The sequence below is a fragment of the Buteo buteo genome, unplaced genomic scaffold (assembly GCF_964188355.1).
Source record: "Buteo buteo unplaced genomic scaffold, bButBut1.hap1.1 HAP1_SCAFFOLD_55, whole genome shotgun sequence".
In the NCBI taxonomy this organism is placed as follows: Eukaryota; Metazoa; Chordata; class Aves; order Accipitriformes; family Accipitridae; genus Buteo; species Buteo buteo.
Genome location: NW_027439221.1, coordinates 62,640 through 81,878, shown reverse-complemented (window position 1 = coordinate 81,878; position 19,239 = coordinate 62,640). Strand labels below are relative to the sequence as shown.

At 46.6% G+C, this 19,239-nt stretch overlaps 1 protein-coding gene across 1 annotated transcript; it reads right to left on the bottom strand.

Annotated features, from left to right (window-relative positions):
- Positions 1-3,966: 3,966 nt before the first annotated feature.
- On the bottom strand, positions 3,967-16,356 carry LOC142027764 (A-kinase anchor protein 1, mitochondrial-like). The gene is made up of 10 exons (XM_075021972.1): positions 14,985-16,356; positions 12,795-12,928; positions 11,228-11,354; positions 10,552-10,682; positions 8,526-8,703; positions 7,686-7,836; positions 6,983-7,050; positions 5,531-5,604; positions 4,677-4,742; positions 3,967-4,535 (listed from the first exon to the last, which is right to left on the bottom strand). Exons 1-10 carry the CDS (start codon positions 15,622-15,624, stop codon positions 4,476-4,478), a joined length of 1,629 nt encoding a protein of 542 aa, XP_074878073.1. The 5' UTR covers positions 15,625-16,356; the 3' UTR covers positions 3,967-4,475.
- Positions 16,357-19,239: the final 2,883 nt, after the last annotated feature.

Genomic DNA, 19,239 nt, shown 5'->3' with positions numbered 1-19,239 from the left:
TTGCGGGCAAGAATTATAGAGCTGCTTTGGGGACGTGGCTGATATTACAAGCAGTGTGACCCCTTCAAAGCCCACCCCAGCTACGTTCCTGAGGTCTGATGGGGCACAAAGCACCACCACTGCATCTCGGAAAGGAAGGTGCAAATACAGCTACCTTGTTTCAACCTCCCCTGTTCCTTTTCTGACCTGTACTTTTCCCCCTGCTCTTTTCCAAGCAGTCCATATCCAACTCCCCCACCTCAGCAATGCCATTCACCCTTGTCCATAATGAAAAAAACAACAAAACCAAAACCCCAAAACAAAAAAACAAAACCCAAACAAAAAACCCCCACACACCTGAAGCTATTAATGCATCAGTTCAGGCTGAGACTTTTGATTTTAAAGAAAGAAGGGTTGCCTATTTGTTACTTGCCAACACCTCCTTATTTTGGTTAATCTTACCCTACAATGTTCTATTTGCTACAGCTTAAAAAAAAAATAGGCAGCTTACAACACAAATAGGGAACAGGATGTTTTTCCATGCTGCAGAGCCAGAGGAAAGCGAGGGACACAGAGCAGACAACAGGAGCGCTCCCCACACCAGCTGCCAGCAGTTACTGCCGATTCCTGACTTCGACACACCCCTCAAAGCGAGGGAAAACACCAGCTTCGAGATGAGTTAAACTTTGTCGTGAACAATATAAAGTAACACATTCACCCCCATGCGCGCAGACTAAATAGTCCAGGGCTGCTCTAAGCTCTTGAGGAAAAAAACCCCACCACTTCCAAACTAACATGCGTTTGTTTGAATCTGATGACTATGGACTGTATCTTGGAAAGCTCTCTGGGATATGGGAATACAGCTGAGGGAGACCCATTTGCTTCCAAACCCTAAAACTGCAGCATCTGCATTCCCTTGGGATGGTGCTACCACCTCAGGACTGTCGTTCTGAATTTTGTTCTTCCTCTTCTACTTTGACATTCAGTAAGCAAGCCTCCTGGACTGCAGCCACCCTGCTCCTACATCCCACCGGGATGACAACAGCTCCATTTCACCTGTTCAGCGAGACTCCAGCATCGGGACAGGCTTCAGAGCAGAAAAAAAGTCTGTTCACAATGAGTCAGAAGAGCACTGGTGTGAGGTGGAGAAGGATAAGACAGTACCTGCACAGTACCATGCTCGTGAGGGACCAGCATCTTCCCAGGAGGGAGGGGGCTGCGGCGTTACCCACCCCGTGCAGAGCTGCACCTTCCCTGCAAGCGGCTCACCCCAGCGAAGCCCCAGCCCAGCCACTTCCACGCTTTTATTATTTTATACTCCCATGTTCTGGCCAGGTCGCAGCTAGAGAAAGCTGCAACAGTTCTCTCCTCCTCACACAACCACTGACAGTTTGTAGTTCTCCGGCCCAGCATGAATCTAGCCCCAGGGGACAAAGCTTCCCTCAGTAAAGAAAAAGCTGGGGAGACAAATTCAGAAGACATGCAAGCGAACTCCTCTGGGCACTGCACCTGCATCAGACTGACACCGGAGCGCAGGGCTCTTCATTTTCTCTTGACCTTTCATCTCCAGCCTGTCCACCACGCCAGGCACTGGCAGGAGAGAGCTACAAGGTCACACCGCCCTAAGGCTGAAACGCAAACCCTCCTCAGGAGGTTGGCTCCTGCCCAAGAGAACTGGTTTAATTGGGGGAGACCTCACCTAGCAGGGAAGGTACTCAGTAAGGCACTGTTGGAGCTGCTGAACCCAAGTTACAGAGCTGAAGGACAGACAACCTCCTTCACAGATACATGGCAGCTTTTTTCCTCCCCTCGGCCAGAAACTCTGTCCGAGGAAAGACGACTGGCAGGCAATTTGAAACAGCAAATCCAGACAGGCTGCCTGCAACCGTGGCAGAGAGCTCAGCATGCCACACACACACCCCACTCAGGTGCTCAGGCTATCAGTAACGTTAACCACCCACAGTGCAAGAAGCCAGCTACCAAATTTCTACCTGGGAGATCACGCCTGAGGGTGAAAGGCATCCCTCAGCGGATACTGGAGCCTAGCAAGGACTGAGAAACCCTGTGAAGTGAAACCTTCTTCCTGGGGTGAGAAGCAGTAAGGATGGACATTCTCGAACTGCGCTAACGTCCAGACCCACTACTCCCCCACCAAAACCCCCGATGTTTTATTCTTCACATATCACTTGCCTAAGCAGCACCAAGTTGTAGCCAGAGCATCTATGGGTTGTACGTATACTCTGCAGTGAACCCAACGGATTTGTTTTAATCCTTGAGATCTGGAAGACCAGTATGTGGAACTCTGAACAACTGTGTGCGCATGTGTACACATCTACAGACCACCAAAGCAGTACTTTTGAGTTTAACACACTTTGCTCTGTGCAGCCCAAGCATAGTCGGTCCAGCCCAGGCCTTTGCTTCTTTTCCACACAGTGGAATACATTCTACTGCAAGAGTAGACTTTCCCAGTTGCAAGGTGCTCCAACACCAGGGTGAGGACAAACTGTTCACTAGGACACCAAATTGCACTGCTTGGCTTGGACAAGAAACCGGTCAACATTTTAAAGAGGGGATTTTATAGCCCGCACAACAGACTCCCAAGTTTCACTTTTCAACACACAAGTGTGGCAAAAGGGACAACCCCAGTCTAGAGTAAATGAATTCCACAAATATATAACAGTTTCAACAGCCTTGAGTACCGGTGCTCAGACTAAGGCTTTCTAATAAGTAATTCATCATAAAAATAAACCCAGTTTTCAGCTGGAAGTAAAAGGAAACCCAGGAGATTTGAAGCTTGACCTTTCTACATCTGTTGAAAAGCCATCAGGATCTTATCGGACCTGTTTAGCCCATGGAGCTCCCTTCCCAACCCTACATCGCAAGAGGTCAGGAAATGAAGGCTCTCAGTCATCACAGTTTGATTAAGATGGCTTAAAATTCGAGCTTTAATTGAAAGGGAAAGAAACATTCCAAAAGGATATATGTTTTATAGACTCAACTGAGTTACCAAATTTAGGTTTCATTGGATGTTATTGCAAACATGAACATTAAATCATAAGCACCGAATAGTAGAGAACTCAAAAAAAAAAAGATATAACCATACCATATCAGAAGGGATCGGACCAAATGCTTTTGTAGGCAACTATCCAAATGTGATGCACCAACACATTAGCTCATAGGATGTAAGGACATCCCTGAACCCACCAGAAAAAACTTCTGAGGACTGACTACATCAACATTTTCCTGGCAAGTATCTTCTCTGCCAGCAATAAATCCCAGCTCAATACATATCTAAAATGATATACATTAGAGGGCGTGTGTTTAAGAGTATTAAGTTGGCTTAAATTACTTGAGCAAAATTTTAAATATGTAATAGAAATCTAAAAAGGAACACAAAAAAATTGAGAACACCACTGCAATATTAATGCCAAGCTGTTACTTTTTTTTTTTTAAACAGATCTGTACAGCAACATAGCAAAGAATGCAGTGATCACAATTCAAGCCAGACAGCAATCTAAGGGAATACTAATCCTGTATACAGCAGAGCTGAAACACTCCCAACATTCAGATGCTCCAAGTATGTTGGCTACCCTAATGCACTCCAAACCAGTTCTACCTACATAGGACATTTTGGTGTGAAAAAGTTTCTGTAAAGTTCCCTTTGTTTCCAGTGTTTTTCTTGTACAAAATATTACAATGGTTTTTTATATATATGTTTACAGACTTGCACAGCTAGAAAAATATAAACTACAATTGGGCTTGGCAATCAGTTCTTTTCTTTAAATACATGACATTTCAGAGAAAAAATTGTAGTGGTAACATACCCTGCACTTCAAGCATCTGCACAGAAAAGCTTTCTTCCTTAAGCGTATCAAGCCTAAAAACCATGACTGCAGTGAGACATGTGCCACAGTAAGTGCAACGAATGCAATTCATCTACCTCCTGGCATAAGGGAGACACAAGATGAATGTTATTTGTGCAGGTTAGTGGCACAATATAGAAAAATCCGTAACTAAACATTAAATTCCTTAATAACATTCATTAATTTCATAGGCAGAGCCTGTTAAAAAAAGGACAACCGTTGTAGCTTTTAAGAAAAGCAGACGCTAAGTTCACGGGGCATTATACATCTTGAACAAAAATGCAACCACAGTTAACATTTCGGGGCATTTGCTAGCTTCAAGCAAGCCCCCAGGTATTAAGGTTTTTTCCATTCAACTTTTAAGTAGAGGCCGGGGAGGATTTTTTGCTTTAAAGCTACAGTATCTGTCATTATGGCTTTTAACACCCCAGCTTTCACCCAGATGAGGTACATGTTTCTAGTGAAATGGTAACAGTTGAGCAGGATGAGTTTCAATGGACCACAAAAATCCACACATAGGTGTAAACAGGTTGTCTTATGAAAGGTTGCCAAACCAAATTGTAACAGCGCAAAACAAGATTTCTTCTTTTATTTTTCTCTGTAGAAAGCGTTGTCGAGGCATCTAGGACGTCGCTAGTAGTTAAGCCACTGAGCAAACCCTCTTTCCACCAGACTTCTGTTTACCGACACCACCTAAAAGGAGGTAAAAAAAAAAGTAGAAAGGTGAACAAACTACTAGCAAGAAGCATCAGCAAGTTCCTAACCAGCAATAAAAAGTCTGCATAATCATATACCTTATCAGTGTTGAAAAAATAGGCATGTTAACATACCCACCTCATCTCCCGTCAAGTTCCACAGCTGTATCAGTGGCAGACCTGTTGCGCTGTCATAATTTGTGACCTGGAAACACAGAAGAACATTAGCGTGCAGCAGTTCTGGTCTGAGCCGTGCAGGGTGCAAGGCTAGCATCATTCACTGCATATCAGATCCTCAGACTCAGCGTAGGCTCGTGGAAATGTAGCTCCTGCCACCAGGCAGCTGGGACACCCTGCTGGCAAGTGCGCTCTGGTCGCTCAAATCCGTGCCCTTGCTAGAATTAGTGATGCATTTGAGCACTGCACTAAAACCCAAGGAAGCTGCGAGATTGAGCGTCACAAGCGCTATCGGCTTCCCACTCGTCCCAACTGCCTTACGTGGACAGCTACAGCCACTGTCAGAGGCACTTCGGAAGAGGCAAGTGCCTCTTCGCTGAGACCAGGCACTGCATGCAGAAGCCTTTGGGATGCCCTTACTTCTCCCTCCGGCCAGCCAGAGGCCAAGTCCTGGATGTCAGTCTTGCAAAGACTGTTGAGACTGGCAAAGCAGCGCAGACCCAGGTGAATATTTGATCCGCTGGACAACAGGCCACTTTGTGCTCTGTAAATCCATCCAGGTGCCCTTCCTCTCTGCCCGCATCAGTAACAAGAGGGAATACTCATCCCTTCCCAGCCAGGCAGTCCTGAGTGGTCCTGGTGCCACACAAGGAAGTTTTCGGCGCCCGAGATTGCTCGACGAGAATCCTGCCCAGCAGCCAGGCTTACAGGCTGTGGCTTTGTTTTCGATTTTAACACGCACGGTATGCGAGGGGGCAGAGAGGACAACAGCAGCAGTCAAATTGGCAACCAGACTTCCAGGCAGCTCTCGTGTACCTGTGCCACTAGGACTGCGCCTTTGGTCATCTCACTAACAGCGGCGTCGGCTTCAGGTGAAAAGTGATCCTCGTCTTGGGAAAGAAAAGAGCAGGAGAAAACAAATGAGATATATTCTTCACAGGCTTTAAAGGCCAGAAGGGACTATTAAGCTAATCTTGCCTGACCTCCTACATAAGTTAGGCCAGAGAATCCTCACCTACTGTTGCTGTACGCATTTGCTGAAACCAGTCTATTAAGCTGGAGATCACACAAGTATTGTGCCTGCTGTGTTGCTGAAGGGAAAGGATGAAGTGCTTTCTAAAGCCACTAGCTCAGTTAATGTGAACATAAGTGGCTGATGAATTAGGAGGCTTTAAAGACAGAAAAGTCTACTTCTGCAGTACGTTTGAGCTGCCATTAGTATTTTGATCCTTAATAAACTAAGCTCAGGGGCCTCAGGACATTACTGACCCTGCACAGAGTGCAATACTGTGAACGGGAACTCCGAAGCATTTGTATCACAGGCCGGCTGGCACCTGAACAGTGCCAAATGCACTCTTGGCAGCTCAGGTCTCTCAGCCTGCACAGCTTACGTGGGCACTGTTGCTAACTCCACACCTGTAATGCAGCAGGAAACTCTTGTGTCCCAGGCAATACAGTTACAATCTACACTGCAGACCAGACATTTCAGAAGTATTTTCATTTTGGAGGAAAGTTGCTTATTTCCTACCAAATCACTGCAAAATGAAGTTTCTCCTTTGTGCTCCCCACCCTGAGACCGCCTCCAGCAGCAAGTGAACTCCTTACAAATCCCGAAGGAGGTCGATTACCTCAGGGAACATGGAAAACACTGACTTCTGCAAGAAGCAGCTTAAACCTCGCCATCCATCTACAGTCTTGGCAGAGCCTCCTGTACCTCCTGGTTAGAGCACGCATCTCTAACACCACTAGAAAAAAGGAAAAAAAAAAAGGGGGGGGGGGGGGCCAAACCAAAGCATTTCTAGGTAGTGACTGACATTCTTCCAGTGCTTGGAGGGTAGTCTTTTGAACACAGAATTATACACATCAGTCATTTTAGTAGGAAAATGTCAGATATTCATCTAGCAGATTAAAAACTAAGTTTGCGTTTACAGCTACTCTATGACAGAAGAAGGCAGAGTAGTTACAGCTGCTTCACCTGTACCCTGCCAGTCCTGCCAACTTGCTGTTTAGGAGAGTAATTCATTCTCTCCTCCATCCAGGAAAAAGCCTGAACATTTATCATCTTTCCCCTGGAGCCTGACAGGTTATGCCATGCTAGCACATTTAGAAGAATAAAATACAATTTTTCCAATCTTGCTCTAGTCACATCAGAGGCTGCGCTTGCAATAGGAGGGAAAAGGTTTAGACAGAATCATCGCTTGTACACAGTTGGTATCCATTTAAACCTGCAGGAGGAGCACCAACGGTATGTCTTGAGAGCTCCATTACCTGGGAGTGGCACCACGTTGTCTAGTAAAACTTCTGCTCCTTGGAAAGGTAGTGATAAAAAATCAGACCTTAAAGAAAAGAGAATCAATCAGAGTAAGAACACGGCTTTAAGTTTCTCCTGTATTCTTTTAGAGCAATTGATTAATCAATGTCACCTTACAGGAATTCAGTTTGAAATTGATGACAGTAAAAAAAAAAAAATCAGATTGTTCTCCCAGCAATCTAAGCAACAGCAATAAATAGTCTGATTAGCACGCCAAGTTGGATTGGGCTCCAAGCAAAAACCACCTCCATAATGGAAGCTGTACTGCTTTTCTCCCACCTCTGGGGCACAATCAAGTATTTAATGGGCTTGTCTAAGAAAACCCCCATCCAATACAGCTCTCCCAGCCAATGGGGCTGGGGCACAGAGAATCTGAATCTTCTTTCTAGCTCATCAATTAACTACAATTTAGGGCCTCCTGAAGGCATCCTTTCACTCAGCTTCCACGCTGAAGTGGCAGAAGTTGCAATTTCCTCTCCCCTCCCCTTCGAAAAAGCCTTGCAAGAGCTTGCTGTGCTCCCAAGGAATTCACAGCTGCTGCTGAGCCAAACCTTTCCACCGTTTTCCGCTTCAGCTGTGGAAAAACCTATAAGCAATTCAAACGGTATATGAAGATTCAAGCCAGATATTGCCTTAGGCCACAGAAGAGGAGCTAAAGACCTGATTTGTCTGAGTGTGTCAATCTTCACTTTGTCGTATCCTCCATAGTCCACGTATCTGAGCTCCACTTCACCGGTCTCTTCGAAGTAGCTAATAACTTGAGCCCGGAACCATGCCCCATCCAGGCCTGGAGCCGCGCAGATAATGCCAACTGCAAAACACAGGAGTACAGAGGAGAAAGGCTCAGCGTAAGTGGATTTCCAGAAATTAGCACTTCAGGCATCAGTACTTATCTACTGAGAATCAACAGCATTTCTTACGCTGCCAACATCTTCTTTCACCACCACCCACACCCCCACCAGACAAGGCCTGCAGCTGGGACGCAGGAGAAGTGGGTTTTACTCTCAAGTCTCTGTCTGCCACTTCCATGCTGTTCTACCCAGGTGTACAGTTCCCTTCCAGCCTTCGGTCACTAACAGTGAGGTCTGTCCCCAAAAAGGAAAGTTAGCGCTAGTAACCCCCTTCCATGTGATGCACCCTCCACTTTACACCACGTGCAGACTGTGACACTATGAAGATTTGGGAGTAGTTCCATACTTTGTCAGCAAAAATACACCAGATGCCAAGTTGATTAGAAATAGCCTGAGATGGACTTTATCTCATTCTGAATTTCAACATGCAACTAAGTGGCTGGGGAGGTACTCCAGGGATGAGTGGGGTAAGGAAGAGTAGAGCAGCATCTGTAGTCTGCCAGCGGCTTAAAAAAATATGAAATGACAAGTGAACTATCACATTCTCATCCACTGGGAAACTTCCCAAGCCTAACTCAGTGGCATCAGGCTTTCGTGTGACCCTAGAAGTTTCTCAGCTGAACAATTTGTGAGCAATCACATTACATGCCTTCTACTGGAGTTGGCAGGGTTGGAATTTCCAGTTGAGAATAGCAGGCGTACATCTGCTGGTCGAGGCTACGCAGACCATGGAAAGTGGGGTGCGTATGCTGCTGTAGAAACATGTGCCCTGCATCGACTTGGTTTGCCACGACGACCTCTACAGAGACTCCGTCTGGGAGGAAGAGCTGTCATGTGGAGAAAAGAAATTCTCATTAGCGTTCACTGCAACACAAGCTTCATTCACAGCAACTCCATGTTCCACCAGCAACTCCTGAGGCTTACAGCCATGGGTGGAAAAGCCCTGGCACTCCGGTATTTCACTTCCAAAAGCTACTCACTGTTACTCCCTGCTGCTCTAACAGAAATCAGACTTGAGGCGGGGCCCGCCTTGCATACAAAAAGACTATCGGCATGAAGCAGTCGGAAGACTTATTTACCCAAGGGATCCGGGGAACTACAGGCCTGTCGGTCTGACCTCGGTGCCAGGGAAGGTTACAGAGCAGATCATCTTGAGTGCCATCACACAGCAGGTACAAGACAACCAGGTGATCAGGCCCAGTCAGCGTGGGTTTATGAAACGCAGGTCTTGCTTGACTAACCTGATCTCCCTCTGTAGCAAGGTGACCCACTTAGTAGATGAGAGAAAGGCTGTGGATGTTGTCTACCTAGACTTTAGTAAAGCCTTTGACAGCATTTCCCACAGCATTCTCCTGGAGAAACTGGCTGCTCATGGCTTGCATGGGCGTACTCTTACTAGGTAAAAAACTGGCTAGATGGCCAGGCCCAAAGAGTGGTGGTGAATGGAGTTAAATCCAGTTGGCAGCCAGTCACAAGTGGTGGTCCCCAGAGCTCAGTTTTGGGGCCAGTTCTCTTTAATATCTTTATCAATGATCTGGACAAGGGGATCGAGTGCACCCTCAGTAAGTTTGTGGATGACACCAAGTTGGGCAGGAGTGTTGATCTGCTCGAGGGTAGGAAGGGTCTCCAGAGGGATCTGGACAGGCTGGATGGATGACCTGAGGCCAGTTGTATGCAATTCAACAAGGCCAAGTGCCGCGTCCTGCACCTGGGTCACAACAACCCCACGCGGCGCTACAGGCCTGGGGAAGAGTGGCTGGAAAACTGCCTGGTGGAAAAGGACCCGGGGGTGTTGGTCAACAGCCGGCTGAATATGAGCCAGCAGTGTGCCCAGGTGGCCAAGGTGGCCAACGGCATCCTGGCCTGTATCAGAAATAGTGTGGCCAGCAGGAGCAGGGCAGGGATCGCCCACCCAGGGATCAGCACTGGTGAGGCTGCACCTCGAATACTGTGTTCAGTTTTGGGCCCCTCACTAGAAGAAAGACGCTGAGGTGCTGGAGCGTGTCCAGAGAAGGGCAACGAAGCTGGTGAAGGGTCTGGAGCACAAGTCCTATGAGGAGCAGCTGAGGGAACTGGGGTTCTTCAGTCTGGAGAAAAGGAGGCTGAGGGGAGACCTTATCACTCTCTACAGCTACCTCAAAGGAGGTTGTACCGAGGTGGGTCTTGGTCTCTTTTCCCAAGTAAGAAGTGACAGGATGAGAGGAAACAGCCCCAAGTTGTGCCACGGGAGGTTTAGATTGGATATTAGGAAAAATTTCTCCACTGAAAGGGTTGTCAAGCATTGGAACAGGCTGCCCAGGAAAGTGGTTGAGTCACCATCCCTGGGGGTATTTAAAAGACGTGTAGACGTGCTGCTTAGGGACATGGTTTAGTGGTGGACTTGGCAGTGTTAGGTTAATGGTCGGACTTGATGATCTTAAAGGTCTTTTCCAACCTAAATGATTCTATGATTCTACATTTCTCAGCTCAGGCAGAATGGAAACTGCAGTGGAAGAGCAGGTAGGCAAATCTGATCTGTAACAGTTACATAAGCTGGACAGCAGAGAGCCACACAAAATCCAACTGGTTTTGAGGGCATCTGTGAACCAGCCACGTTGACGTAGCATACTATGACAGCAGCGACCAACAACAGCCTTCCACCCTGACATCAGCATAGCCAGCAAGCTGGGACTTACCCAGGCAGTCATAAGGAGGGAATGAAGCGTCAGTGGTGTTGGTGGAGGTAGAGCGTAGATGTTGGTGAGACACAGCTCTTTGAACTTCTTGCCAATCAGGCTCAGTACTTTTTTGACTTGTTGCGAAGAGCCTGGAAGACAAAAATCCCACAGAAAGTCTGTAGTACAGATATGCTGAGGACACCCCCACCCCGTGAAGTGCCTTCTGCGCTACATCAACGATTTAATTTTTAATAGATTGGCCATGTAACCTGATATCAGACCAACATGAGCAACTCAGGCCCCAGTTTCAACAGCGTTAGCCTCCAGTATGAACCCAATTCACTGGCAGATATTTTTCAGCCACAATTAATCTAACATCCTTCACAGTCAAGACCGCACTTGCTGATACACATCCCATAGCTCCTCCTTCAAGCCTGAAGGGATCCTTCAAAACGTGTTGGTTAAACTACAGCAGCCGAAGATGTTAAAATGCATTCTCACCTCTAGAATAAGAGGGTTCAAATGCCAAGGCACAGGCAACTTGGCATACACCTCTACTGTAACAGCACCGATTAGAAAAGTTTTGTAAAGCACTAGGCTCACAAAGCCACTAAATCTGTTTAAATTCCTTGCCCATCTAATTAAGGCCCCCAAGCTACATATTAGACCATGAATGAAGAGACATTCCGCTTACCTTCAATGTGACAGACTTGGGAGTCACGGAAATAAGGTAGTGTTGAGACATAAATTTTGGCACCAGACGATTGCCTCAAGAAGCTCATAAATTTTCCTTGTTTGCCGATCAAGCGGCCAACTAATTCCTTTATGAAAGTAACAAGAAAGCAACAGTCAGGAAGAGAAACATAGATCAAACAACACCGTTCTCTGTGGCTTATTTCACCCACATTCCCAGTTCCTGTAGCACAGGGCCAGGCAGAATAAGTATAAGGGAATGCTGGACCAGCGCAGAGTTCAGCAGGTCTATGACAAGTCAAGGTAGATACAGATCAGTAAGCACAGCTTGTTTTGATAGATCCGTCTTCGTATCTTGTAGAATGACACAAAGACACGATGGTTTTTACCAGGCCTGGTAAAAGCTACTGTCTTCCTACAGTCAAGTGAAGTCACGTCCTCTCCCAATCTCCTACCATTTCTTATTTTAAAAAAGCATGCTACATGCCTTTTTCATTCAAATATGAAATACTAAGTTTTAGCAATTTTTAAACAAGCTAATTAGATTAGATAGGGAGTAGACAAATTCATGGGAGAGTAAACCAGGCTATCATGCCCATTAGACTGCAGAGTCCCAGGACAGCTGTGCGGGATGATGAAGAGATGACTTTGCATGCCCTATTACTTCTACTCTTTCACTGGCACCTGCCACCACCTACTGTCAGAGACCAGGTACCAGAGCAGAAGTGTTGGGCCCAAGTCAGTATGGATAATCCTATACAATGTAGAGTTGGCTACTTCAAGAAAAGTGACAGCCTGTCTTCATGAAACACTGAAACATATTTTTCTGCTGTAGAACTGCTTCTTTAGCCTGTGTTTTACTGATCCATTAAAATGCACGTTACACGTCTTCCCTGGGCTCACAGCATCCAAGCACTCGAGGCAGCATGCTTATCCTGCCGGGAGCTGCTGTCTCACATTACTGGCTGTCATTATTCGGGTCTGCTGAGCAGCAGAACTGCAAGAGCGATGCTGTGCAGGACAGCCACAGATGATTTTGCATACACAAAGCAGGGAAGAAGGTATGAACGTAGTCCTAAAAACACAGTCTCTCTCTCAACGCAAAAGAAAGCTCACTATAAAGACAGAGACACAGCAGCTCTACAGAATAGCTCATACGAGCATTCAGCTTGTGAGGAAGGGTTTGGACAGGCAGTTGAAACATAACCCTCCTACATAGCAGGGAAAAAAAAAAAAAAAAAAATCACCTGCCCTTAATAACTGTGTACCCTCAAAGCCTTCTGAATGCTTTCAGAGCATCGGACTAACAGATTGGGGTGGAAGATAATGGGGAATAATGAGTCCAGCAACCAACATTACCCTGGGCATAACCCTGACATGCCTCTTGTTTACAGGTGTGTACTGGCTCTTTGTTCCTGTTGAGTCCTAACGGGAGCTAAATGCTTAAATCCTCGTTGATTTGTTGTTGATCTCTCTGGGATGGCACTGAGCCAGTACCAGGCTGGAAGAACCAGAAGATGGCTATGTAGGGCAAGGCAGGATGCGCGAGCAGGCCAACGGCTGGTTACCTTTGGAACCTCTATCTCCCAGATAACGACGCCGGACTTGCTGGATTCTCCTCTTAGCTTAGAGTTCTGCCGACTCACTGTCTTCCTCATGGCACAGCCACTGTCCACAAAGTCCACGCTATTTACATCCGAACCTACAAGACATACAGACATGTCAGTATTCAGACAACCCACACAATCCAGCTACCAGACACAAGGCCATGAAAATATATAATTTCATAGAGAGGTGACATTGAGCTCTTCCTATGCATTCAGTTGGGATGATCCTGTATCAGGTTCTCTGGTATTTCAGAAAGGGTAAAGTCCCATCACACGCGGCCTGCTACAAGTTTCCTTTTATTGCTGGAGAAAAACCTGCACACCTCTGGGAATGCAACAGAAGGAGGCCCGAGTTCAGCAGGAGTCCTTCAAACATGGTGACACCTTATGCAGCAGCAGAGACAAGACACTTTAAGTCAAAAGTTACCAGCTGAACGAGAGCTATGCTAACACCAACACTGAGCTGCTGCTGCAGCAAGGTATTTTGCATTTTCCCCACATGGTTTAAACAGGGCTTTTCACAGGGAGTTCAGCATGCAGGGAGGGATGTGCAACCTATTCGTCTGCTCTTTGCATTGACATTACATTCCTGCCCCAACGAGGGTTGCACGGTGACCTGAGCACCAGCTGTGCCCACTACTAGCTGTGGTAGAGGATTGTCTCTTGCCCAGATTTGTCATATGCTTGAAGAAACAAGGTGCCAGAGCTGAGCTACGTTTTGTTCCCAAACCATCAGCCGATACCAGGAACATTCGTACTTGGGAAGGGGACAAACTCAAACAGCTTCCTCCTGGTCAGATCCCAGATACAGTCAGTGTAACAAGATCAAGAACAAGAACAAGGCTGATCCTTCCTCCAGATTAACAAGCAGAAACATGAAGATCCTCACTTGCTTGCAAGAATTCAGATCACCCAGTACAAGACCGAAGAGAAAAATAAGCCCAACAGCTGCCTCACATTTGCCACATCTTAATAAGTAACACAGCACAGATGCCTCGAAAGTCAAAGGCAAGCAGTGCAGCTGTTTGCAATAGACTTGCTAGACAAGGATGAGGATTTAAGTCTCACAGCCTGGGTGCAAAGGTCAGCTGTAGGACCTCTTATCCAACACAGCCACATTATCAACTTTACCTGCTATACGCCGTCTCCCTACCTGTCTCCCTGCAGAGCTTTCAGCCCTTGTCATCGCCAGGCTCCACAACACACCGTTGTACCTTCTCATCACACCAGCATTCACAACAAGGCAAAACCATTTTCCTCCTGTGGTTACTCTCACTAGTGAAAATGTTTTGTGGGTTTAATCCTTAATTGTTGGCAAACTCACTCCCCATGTCTCACAACAAGCAGCGTTCCAACTACTTTGTAGCAATTACAAAAGACATCCTGTCATTAAGGGCTGTTGGCGCCACAGGGTCCTATAAAGGATTTTAACATCCATCCCCAAGGTCACACGGGTTAACGTTTGCTCAGACAGCTTTGTATTCTGCCAGGCACACATCATCCAGGATCTAGAAGGCAAAAGCAACGCAGAGACAGATGGGGGAACTCCACGAACATTGCTCCCTGTTGGGATTTCTTGGCATGCACCTACCCTTCCAAGCAAAAAGGCTTCAGGGTAATTGGTCTGCAACCAACTGATTTTATCACAGCTCGTCAGAGCACTTCCCTGGTTCATCCAACAGCACCTCAGAAACCTGCCTTACAGCCTCCTTTCGGCAGCAGCCCACAAACACAGATAAGAACCCAGTCCTTACTAGAGGCTGCCCGAACTGAAGCAGAAACCATTTGCATTAGCAGGTCTCAAACCAGCAAGGTGTTCAACAGCCTGGCCTACATCCAGACACAGCCCATTTCACTGGGCTACTCAAGCACATGCTTCGCTTTAGACAATAAGCTTTGTGCTGAATGCAGACCAGTCTGTTCAACCTTTCGTCGTATACCCTGAAGATCACCCAGCTAACACGGGATCCTACAGGGACGGGAATTCTGAGAGCAAATGCATACCCACCTGCACACGAGGCCTAAATATTCATCTACTGGCAAAGGTAAAGATGAAGAGGACTTATCTGAACATGTTCTGAAGCAGAAGGGTTACAGCACATAAAATATTTGTTCACCACATTTTCATGGGAGCATTTTCAAATCCCTTACCTCCTGAGCGATCTCCATCCACCTCTGCTGCCCTGCGACGCTCATGATTCAAGCCTGGACCATCCTCCACGATTCCCAAAGACTCTCGTGTCAGTGTCGCTGATGCTGATGGCCACTGATCTTGGTTTGCACTAGAGCTTGAATCCTGTACAAGGCTCAGCGCAGCACTGCCGTGACACTCTGTGCTCTTTGAGATCAGAGGGAGAGAAACACAAGCAGGGACACCGCTTTCATCTTGAGATCCTGTCGTTTCTAGTTTTTCACTGTCGTCCTCAAGGGTGCTGGGCTGCGTTGTCACTACTGACAGGTCTGGAAGGTCCTGTGAGAGATCTAGCCTCTCGTGAGTTTGAGACAGAAGAGAGGGCGTCGTCGACCCTGCTGAGAGCAGGGAGGTCGAGGTTTCGTTCTCTCGGCATTCCTCTTCTGACGAGAGAGGCAGTCTTCGAGGAACACATGCTTCTGTTTTGGGTGGTGAATCATTCTCTGGCGCTTCTTCCTGCTGCTCTTCTTCAGTGGCTATTGCTTGTTTATCGTGATAGCTTGCATGCTTTTTTCTACGGGAATAGATCCACCAGCAGCCAACAAGTGCCAGCACTCCAGGTATGGCATATGGGATAATATTGCGGAAACGTGAAGCCATTTTACAGATCCTTAGCAATTATGTCTAGAAGAAGAAACAAAAGCCATGTTACAATAGTCACAGGAAAGGTAACAGCAAGGCTAAAGTTTCATAAATGCCTTGAGGTATTTCTATTAGCATGAACAGACTCGTTTTCTAGCCACTCCTTAAATTCACATCTCTGCTCCACCAACAGACCACAGAACAAGATCCTGACCTAAGACTAGGAATATCTGGACATTTCTCACCATTACGCTCACCAATTTCACCTTATCCCACCTTTACATGTAAAACAATTTCACCTTCTTTCTCCTGCCTCACCTTCGCAGGTCAGTACTACACACAAGGACAGCATCCGGCACTGCAAGTCTCTCCAGCATCAGGCTGGGTTCACAGCACAGCGGTACCACCAGCACTCCGAGACACAGACTTGACACGCTGCAGGTCTCCCCACTTCTCTGCTTGAAAGGCAGCACCACATTCCTGAGAGTTTCATAGGTTGACAACACGCACTTCTCTAAAACATAATAGCTCAGTGAAGGTGAAGTGCTTTGCAAATGTTCTCATCCACAGCAACTGCGAGAGGCTGGTGAGCGGGCACACGACAGAAGTCTGCAGTTAAGTAGACGCTAAACAGCAACACGCAGCTACTCCATTTACTTTTATACACACAGTGTAGGAATTCCTAAACAAAGAACAGCTACAGCCTGATCAAGCAAGTGCCTCCCAATAACCAGAAGTGCCTCTACAAGATTTTGCAGCAGTGAAGATGGGAAATCTGCTATAGCGCCCTTACAACCGCAGTATTTATCTAGCAAAAGCAGCCCGGATAGGGACACTACTACCTAGGAACCCAGCTCCAAAGTTTGTTCTACATTACTATGTTGACAGCTGCTGCTTCTCTGACTTTCCAGAGTCGAAAGCTGTCTCTCTGACTTAGAAAGTGTGTGCACCCTTCCCCACCTGCACACCGCCGAGACTCATGTCCCAGTCATGCTCCTCCATTTACAAGCCTCACCTGGGTTATCCGAGGCAGGGCTGACATGCCTTTCCTTTTCCTTAAGGAAAGTCTACAGCTGGAACACAAAGCTAAACAGTTACCCACATCCCCAAAACAGCCTTGCTGCAAAGCACTTACAGTTTATATTTTCACTGAGCAGGAATTAAAGCAAAACATCACATGTCTGGTGATGCTTACACATGACAGATTTTTCTCCAAACAGGCCTCAAGAGCCTGTTTTTGCCAATGAGCAACAAAAATAAAGATTGTTTTCAGGAGATAGCAAAGTCCTAGAAATGGGAACCACGCACTGGAAAAGAGCATTATCTAGCTCCTCTTTAGAAGCATAATATTTCCGAGACAAGACAAGGCAATCAAGTCATTCTGTCAACTATGCTTAGTCTGTCTCAACCGGAAAAAAACTTGTTATCAGAGCAAGCCTCCTGACCACAGCTTCCAAATACAACTCTCCTTTAGGGCCTTGATTTTCACGACAAGCTGATTACATTCTAGCCGAGGGACAAAAACATGCCTCCCTCAGGCTCAAACCGAGCATCCAAGCCTCAGAAAAATTAATATTCTCTCCAGATTTCTCACCTCCTCCAGCCACACCCTCCCATGCCACAAGAGCAAATACACAACTTTATCCAAGCTAGCTCAGACGCCAGCCTTGCTTCTGTACTGTTTACCACGGAGTCCTAACGACCGAGGCAAGTAAATACATGACTGGCAAAAACAGGGACTAGAAAATTTCTTGCTTAATCCCAAATCAAAGGTCAGCTGCAGACATGACTTAAGAAATCCAGTAATATCTCCAGTATATCACAAAAGAGGTATTTACGTTGTTCTACAAAGAAAACTTGAGTGTGTGTTAATTGGACATTCATAGCTGCTTTCTTCTAAATCCAAGTTACTTCCAGCTGGCTTTACACAGTCAGGTAGCAGGGCTCACTGCTGAGGATGAACTTTCAGTTAACGGCAACATCTGAGATTTGGAATTTAAAAAAAAAACCAAAACCAAAACCAAAACCAACAAACCTATGCAATAATTTGGATGTTTGGTTTTTGGAACTTGGTAAATGGAAAGGGTGAAGTCTGTACATTCCCAAGACAAAAGGTTCACATTTATACTCTCCAGCACAATGGCACATTGTGAGCCACTGCGAGTGCTCGTCTGCTGTCTGCTTAAGTTGTTATAATTAATGCAGAACCACCCTACAAGCTGTCTCGCAGGCGTACCACAAACTCAAATTAAAGTAGCTCACATAAGTCCATTCCGAGCAAGCTTTCCTGATTAAACAGACAGCCCTATTATTATCCGATTCCCTATTAAGTTGCACCAACTGTACAAACAATAGTCCCACACAATTCCGCAGCGCAGGAAGGCAGTAGCAGGATGCCCCACAGAGGGCCAGGCCTATCCCAAAGCCTGGCAGACAAAACAGTTCTAAGAGTCATTTTCAACATTAATATAATTTAACATAAAGATCTTCACTCTTCTGTGATATTTAGATCAGTGAGGACTGGTGGATTAGCTGACTGCTCCTTGTGAAGCTCATTTAATTTCATGTTTTTAATTTGACTAATTTTAGCAAGAGCTGCATTATACTATCAGTGATCGTGTTAAATGGGAATTCCACATCCTTCCATCAGCTAGAAAGGGATGAAAGGCGGTGGGTCTGTACAAGATGCCAGCAGACACCCTAAAGCACCGGGTCGGCTAGGGGACAGCTAACACCAACAAACATCTCCTAACGTAAACGTGATGGGAAGACTTCATTGGCCTGATTTCGATACGCTGGTCACAATGTCACTTTTTACGTGATGCCTAGAAGATGACTGATTTTTAACCTGCTCAACCAAACGGTTGTAAGATGCAGCACATACTTCTCTTCCATTGCCTCCACAGGAGAGCTCCTAAAGCCCACGTGCCTTTTCCAACACGTTTAAGAGCGACAAAACCCGCTCTCCGCTGCCAATTTGACAGCCAGTTCAGGACTGCAGGGGCAATAGGATCATTTAAACACATGGGGGGAAGAAAGCCTGCGATTCTCCTGCCGGCAGCAGAACAGAACGTGGCAACTTGTCAAATCACATGGCTTTAAACACTGCCAAACTGGAGGGAGCCTGGCCCGACAGTCCTCGCACTCTCCAGGCAGGAGGAGCCAGCTGGAGAAACGCAGCAGCTCTGGAGGCTTTGGACCGGAGACGATCGGCTCGTAAGAGCCAGAACCAGTGCGAAGGGCTGGATGCCCCAGTGCCGTTTCCCAACACGCAGGGCCCCATGCAGTCCCGCACCAAAAATAGCGCGGAGCTCGCACACTGTATGCGCTCACCCCGCACCGCCAGCCACTTCCACTTCTTTCTGGCATGTCAGGAATCCGGTTTAAATGTCACACCTTCTGTCAAGGCAGGGCCAGAGAGCTGCAGCTAGGACATGAGACTTTTCCAACTTGCTAAATAATCCCCACGGTAGGTCAGGATGGGATTAAGACAGCAAGGGGAGAGTAGGGGTCAGTCAGCTCTCCAAATCTCTATCCTGACTTGATTTATGGAAAGCTCCTGGTAAAGACCAGGGAGATGAGAACAAGAATGAACGCACACCCTTGCCTACCTTAAAAAAAAAAAAAAAAGCG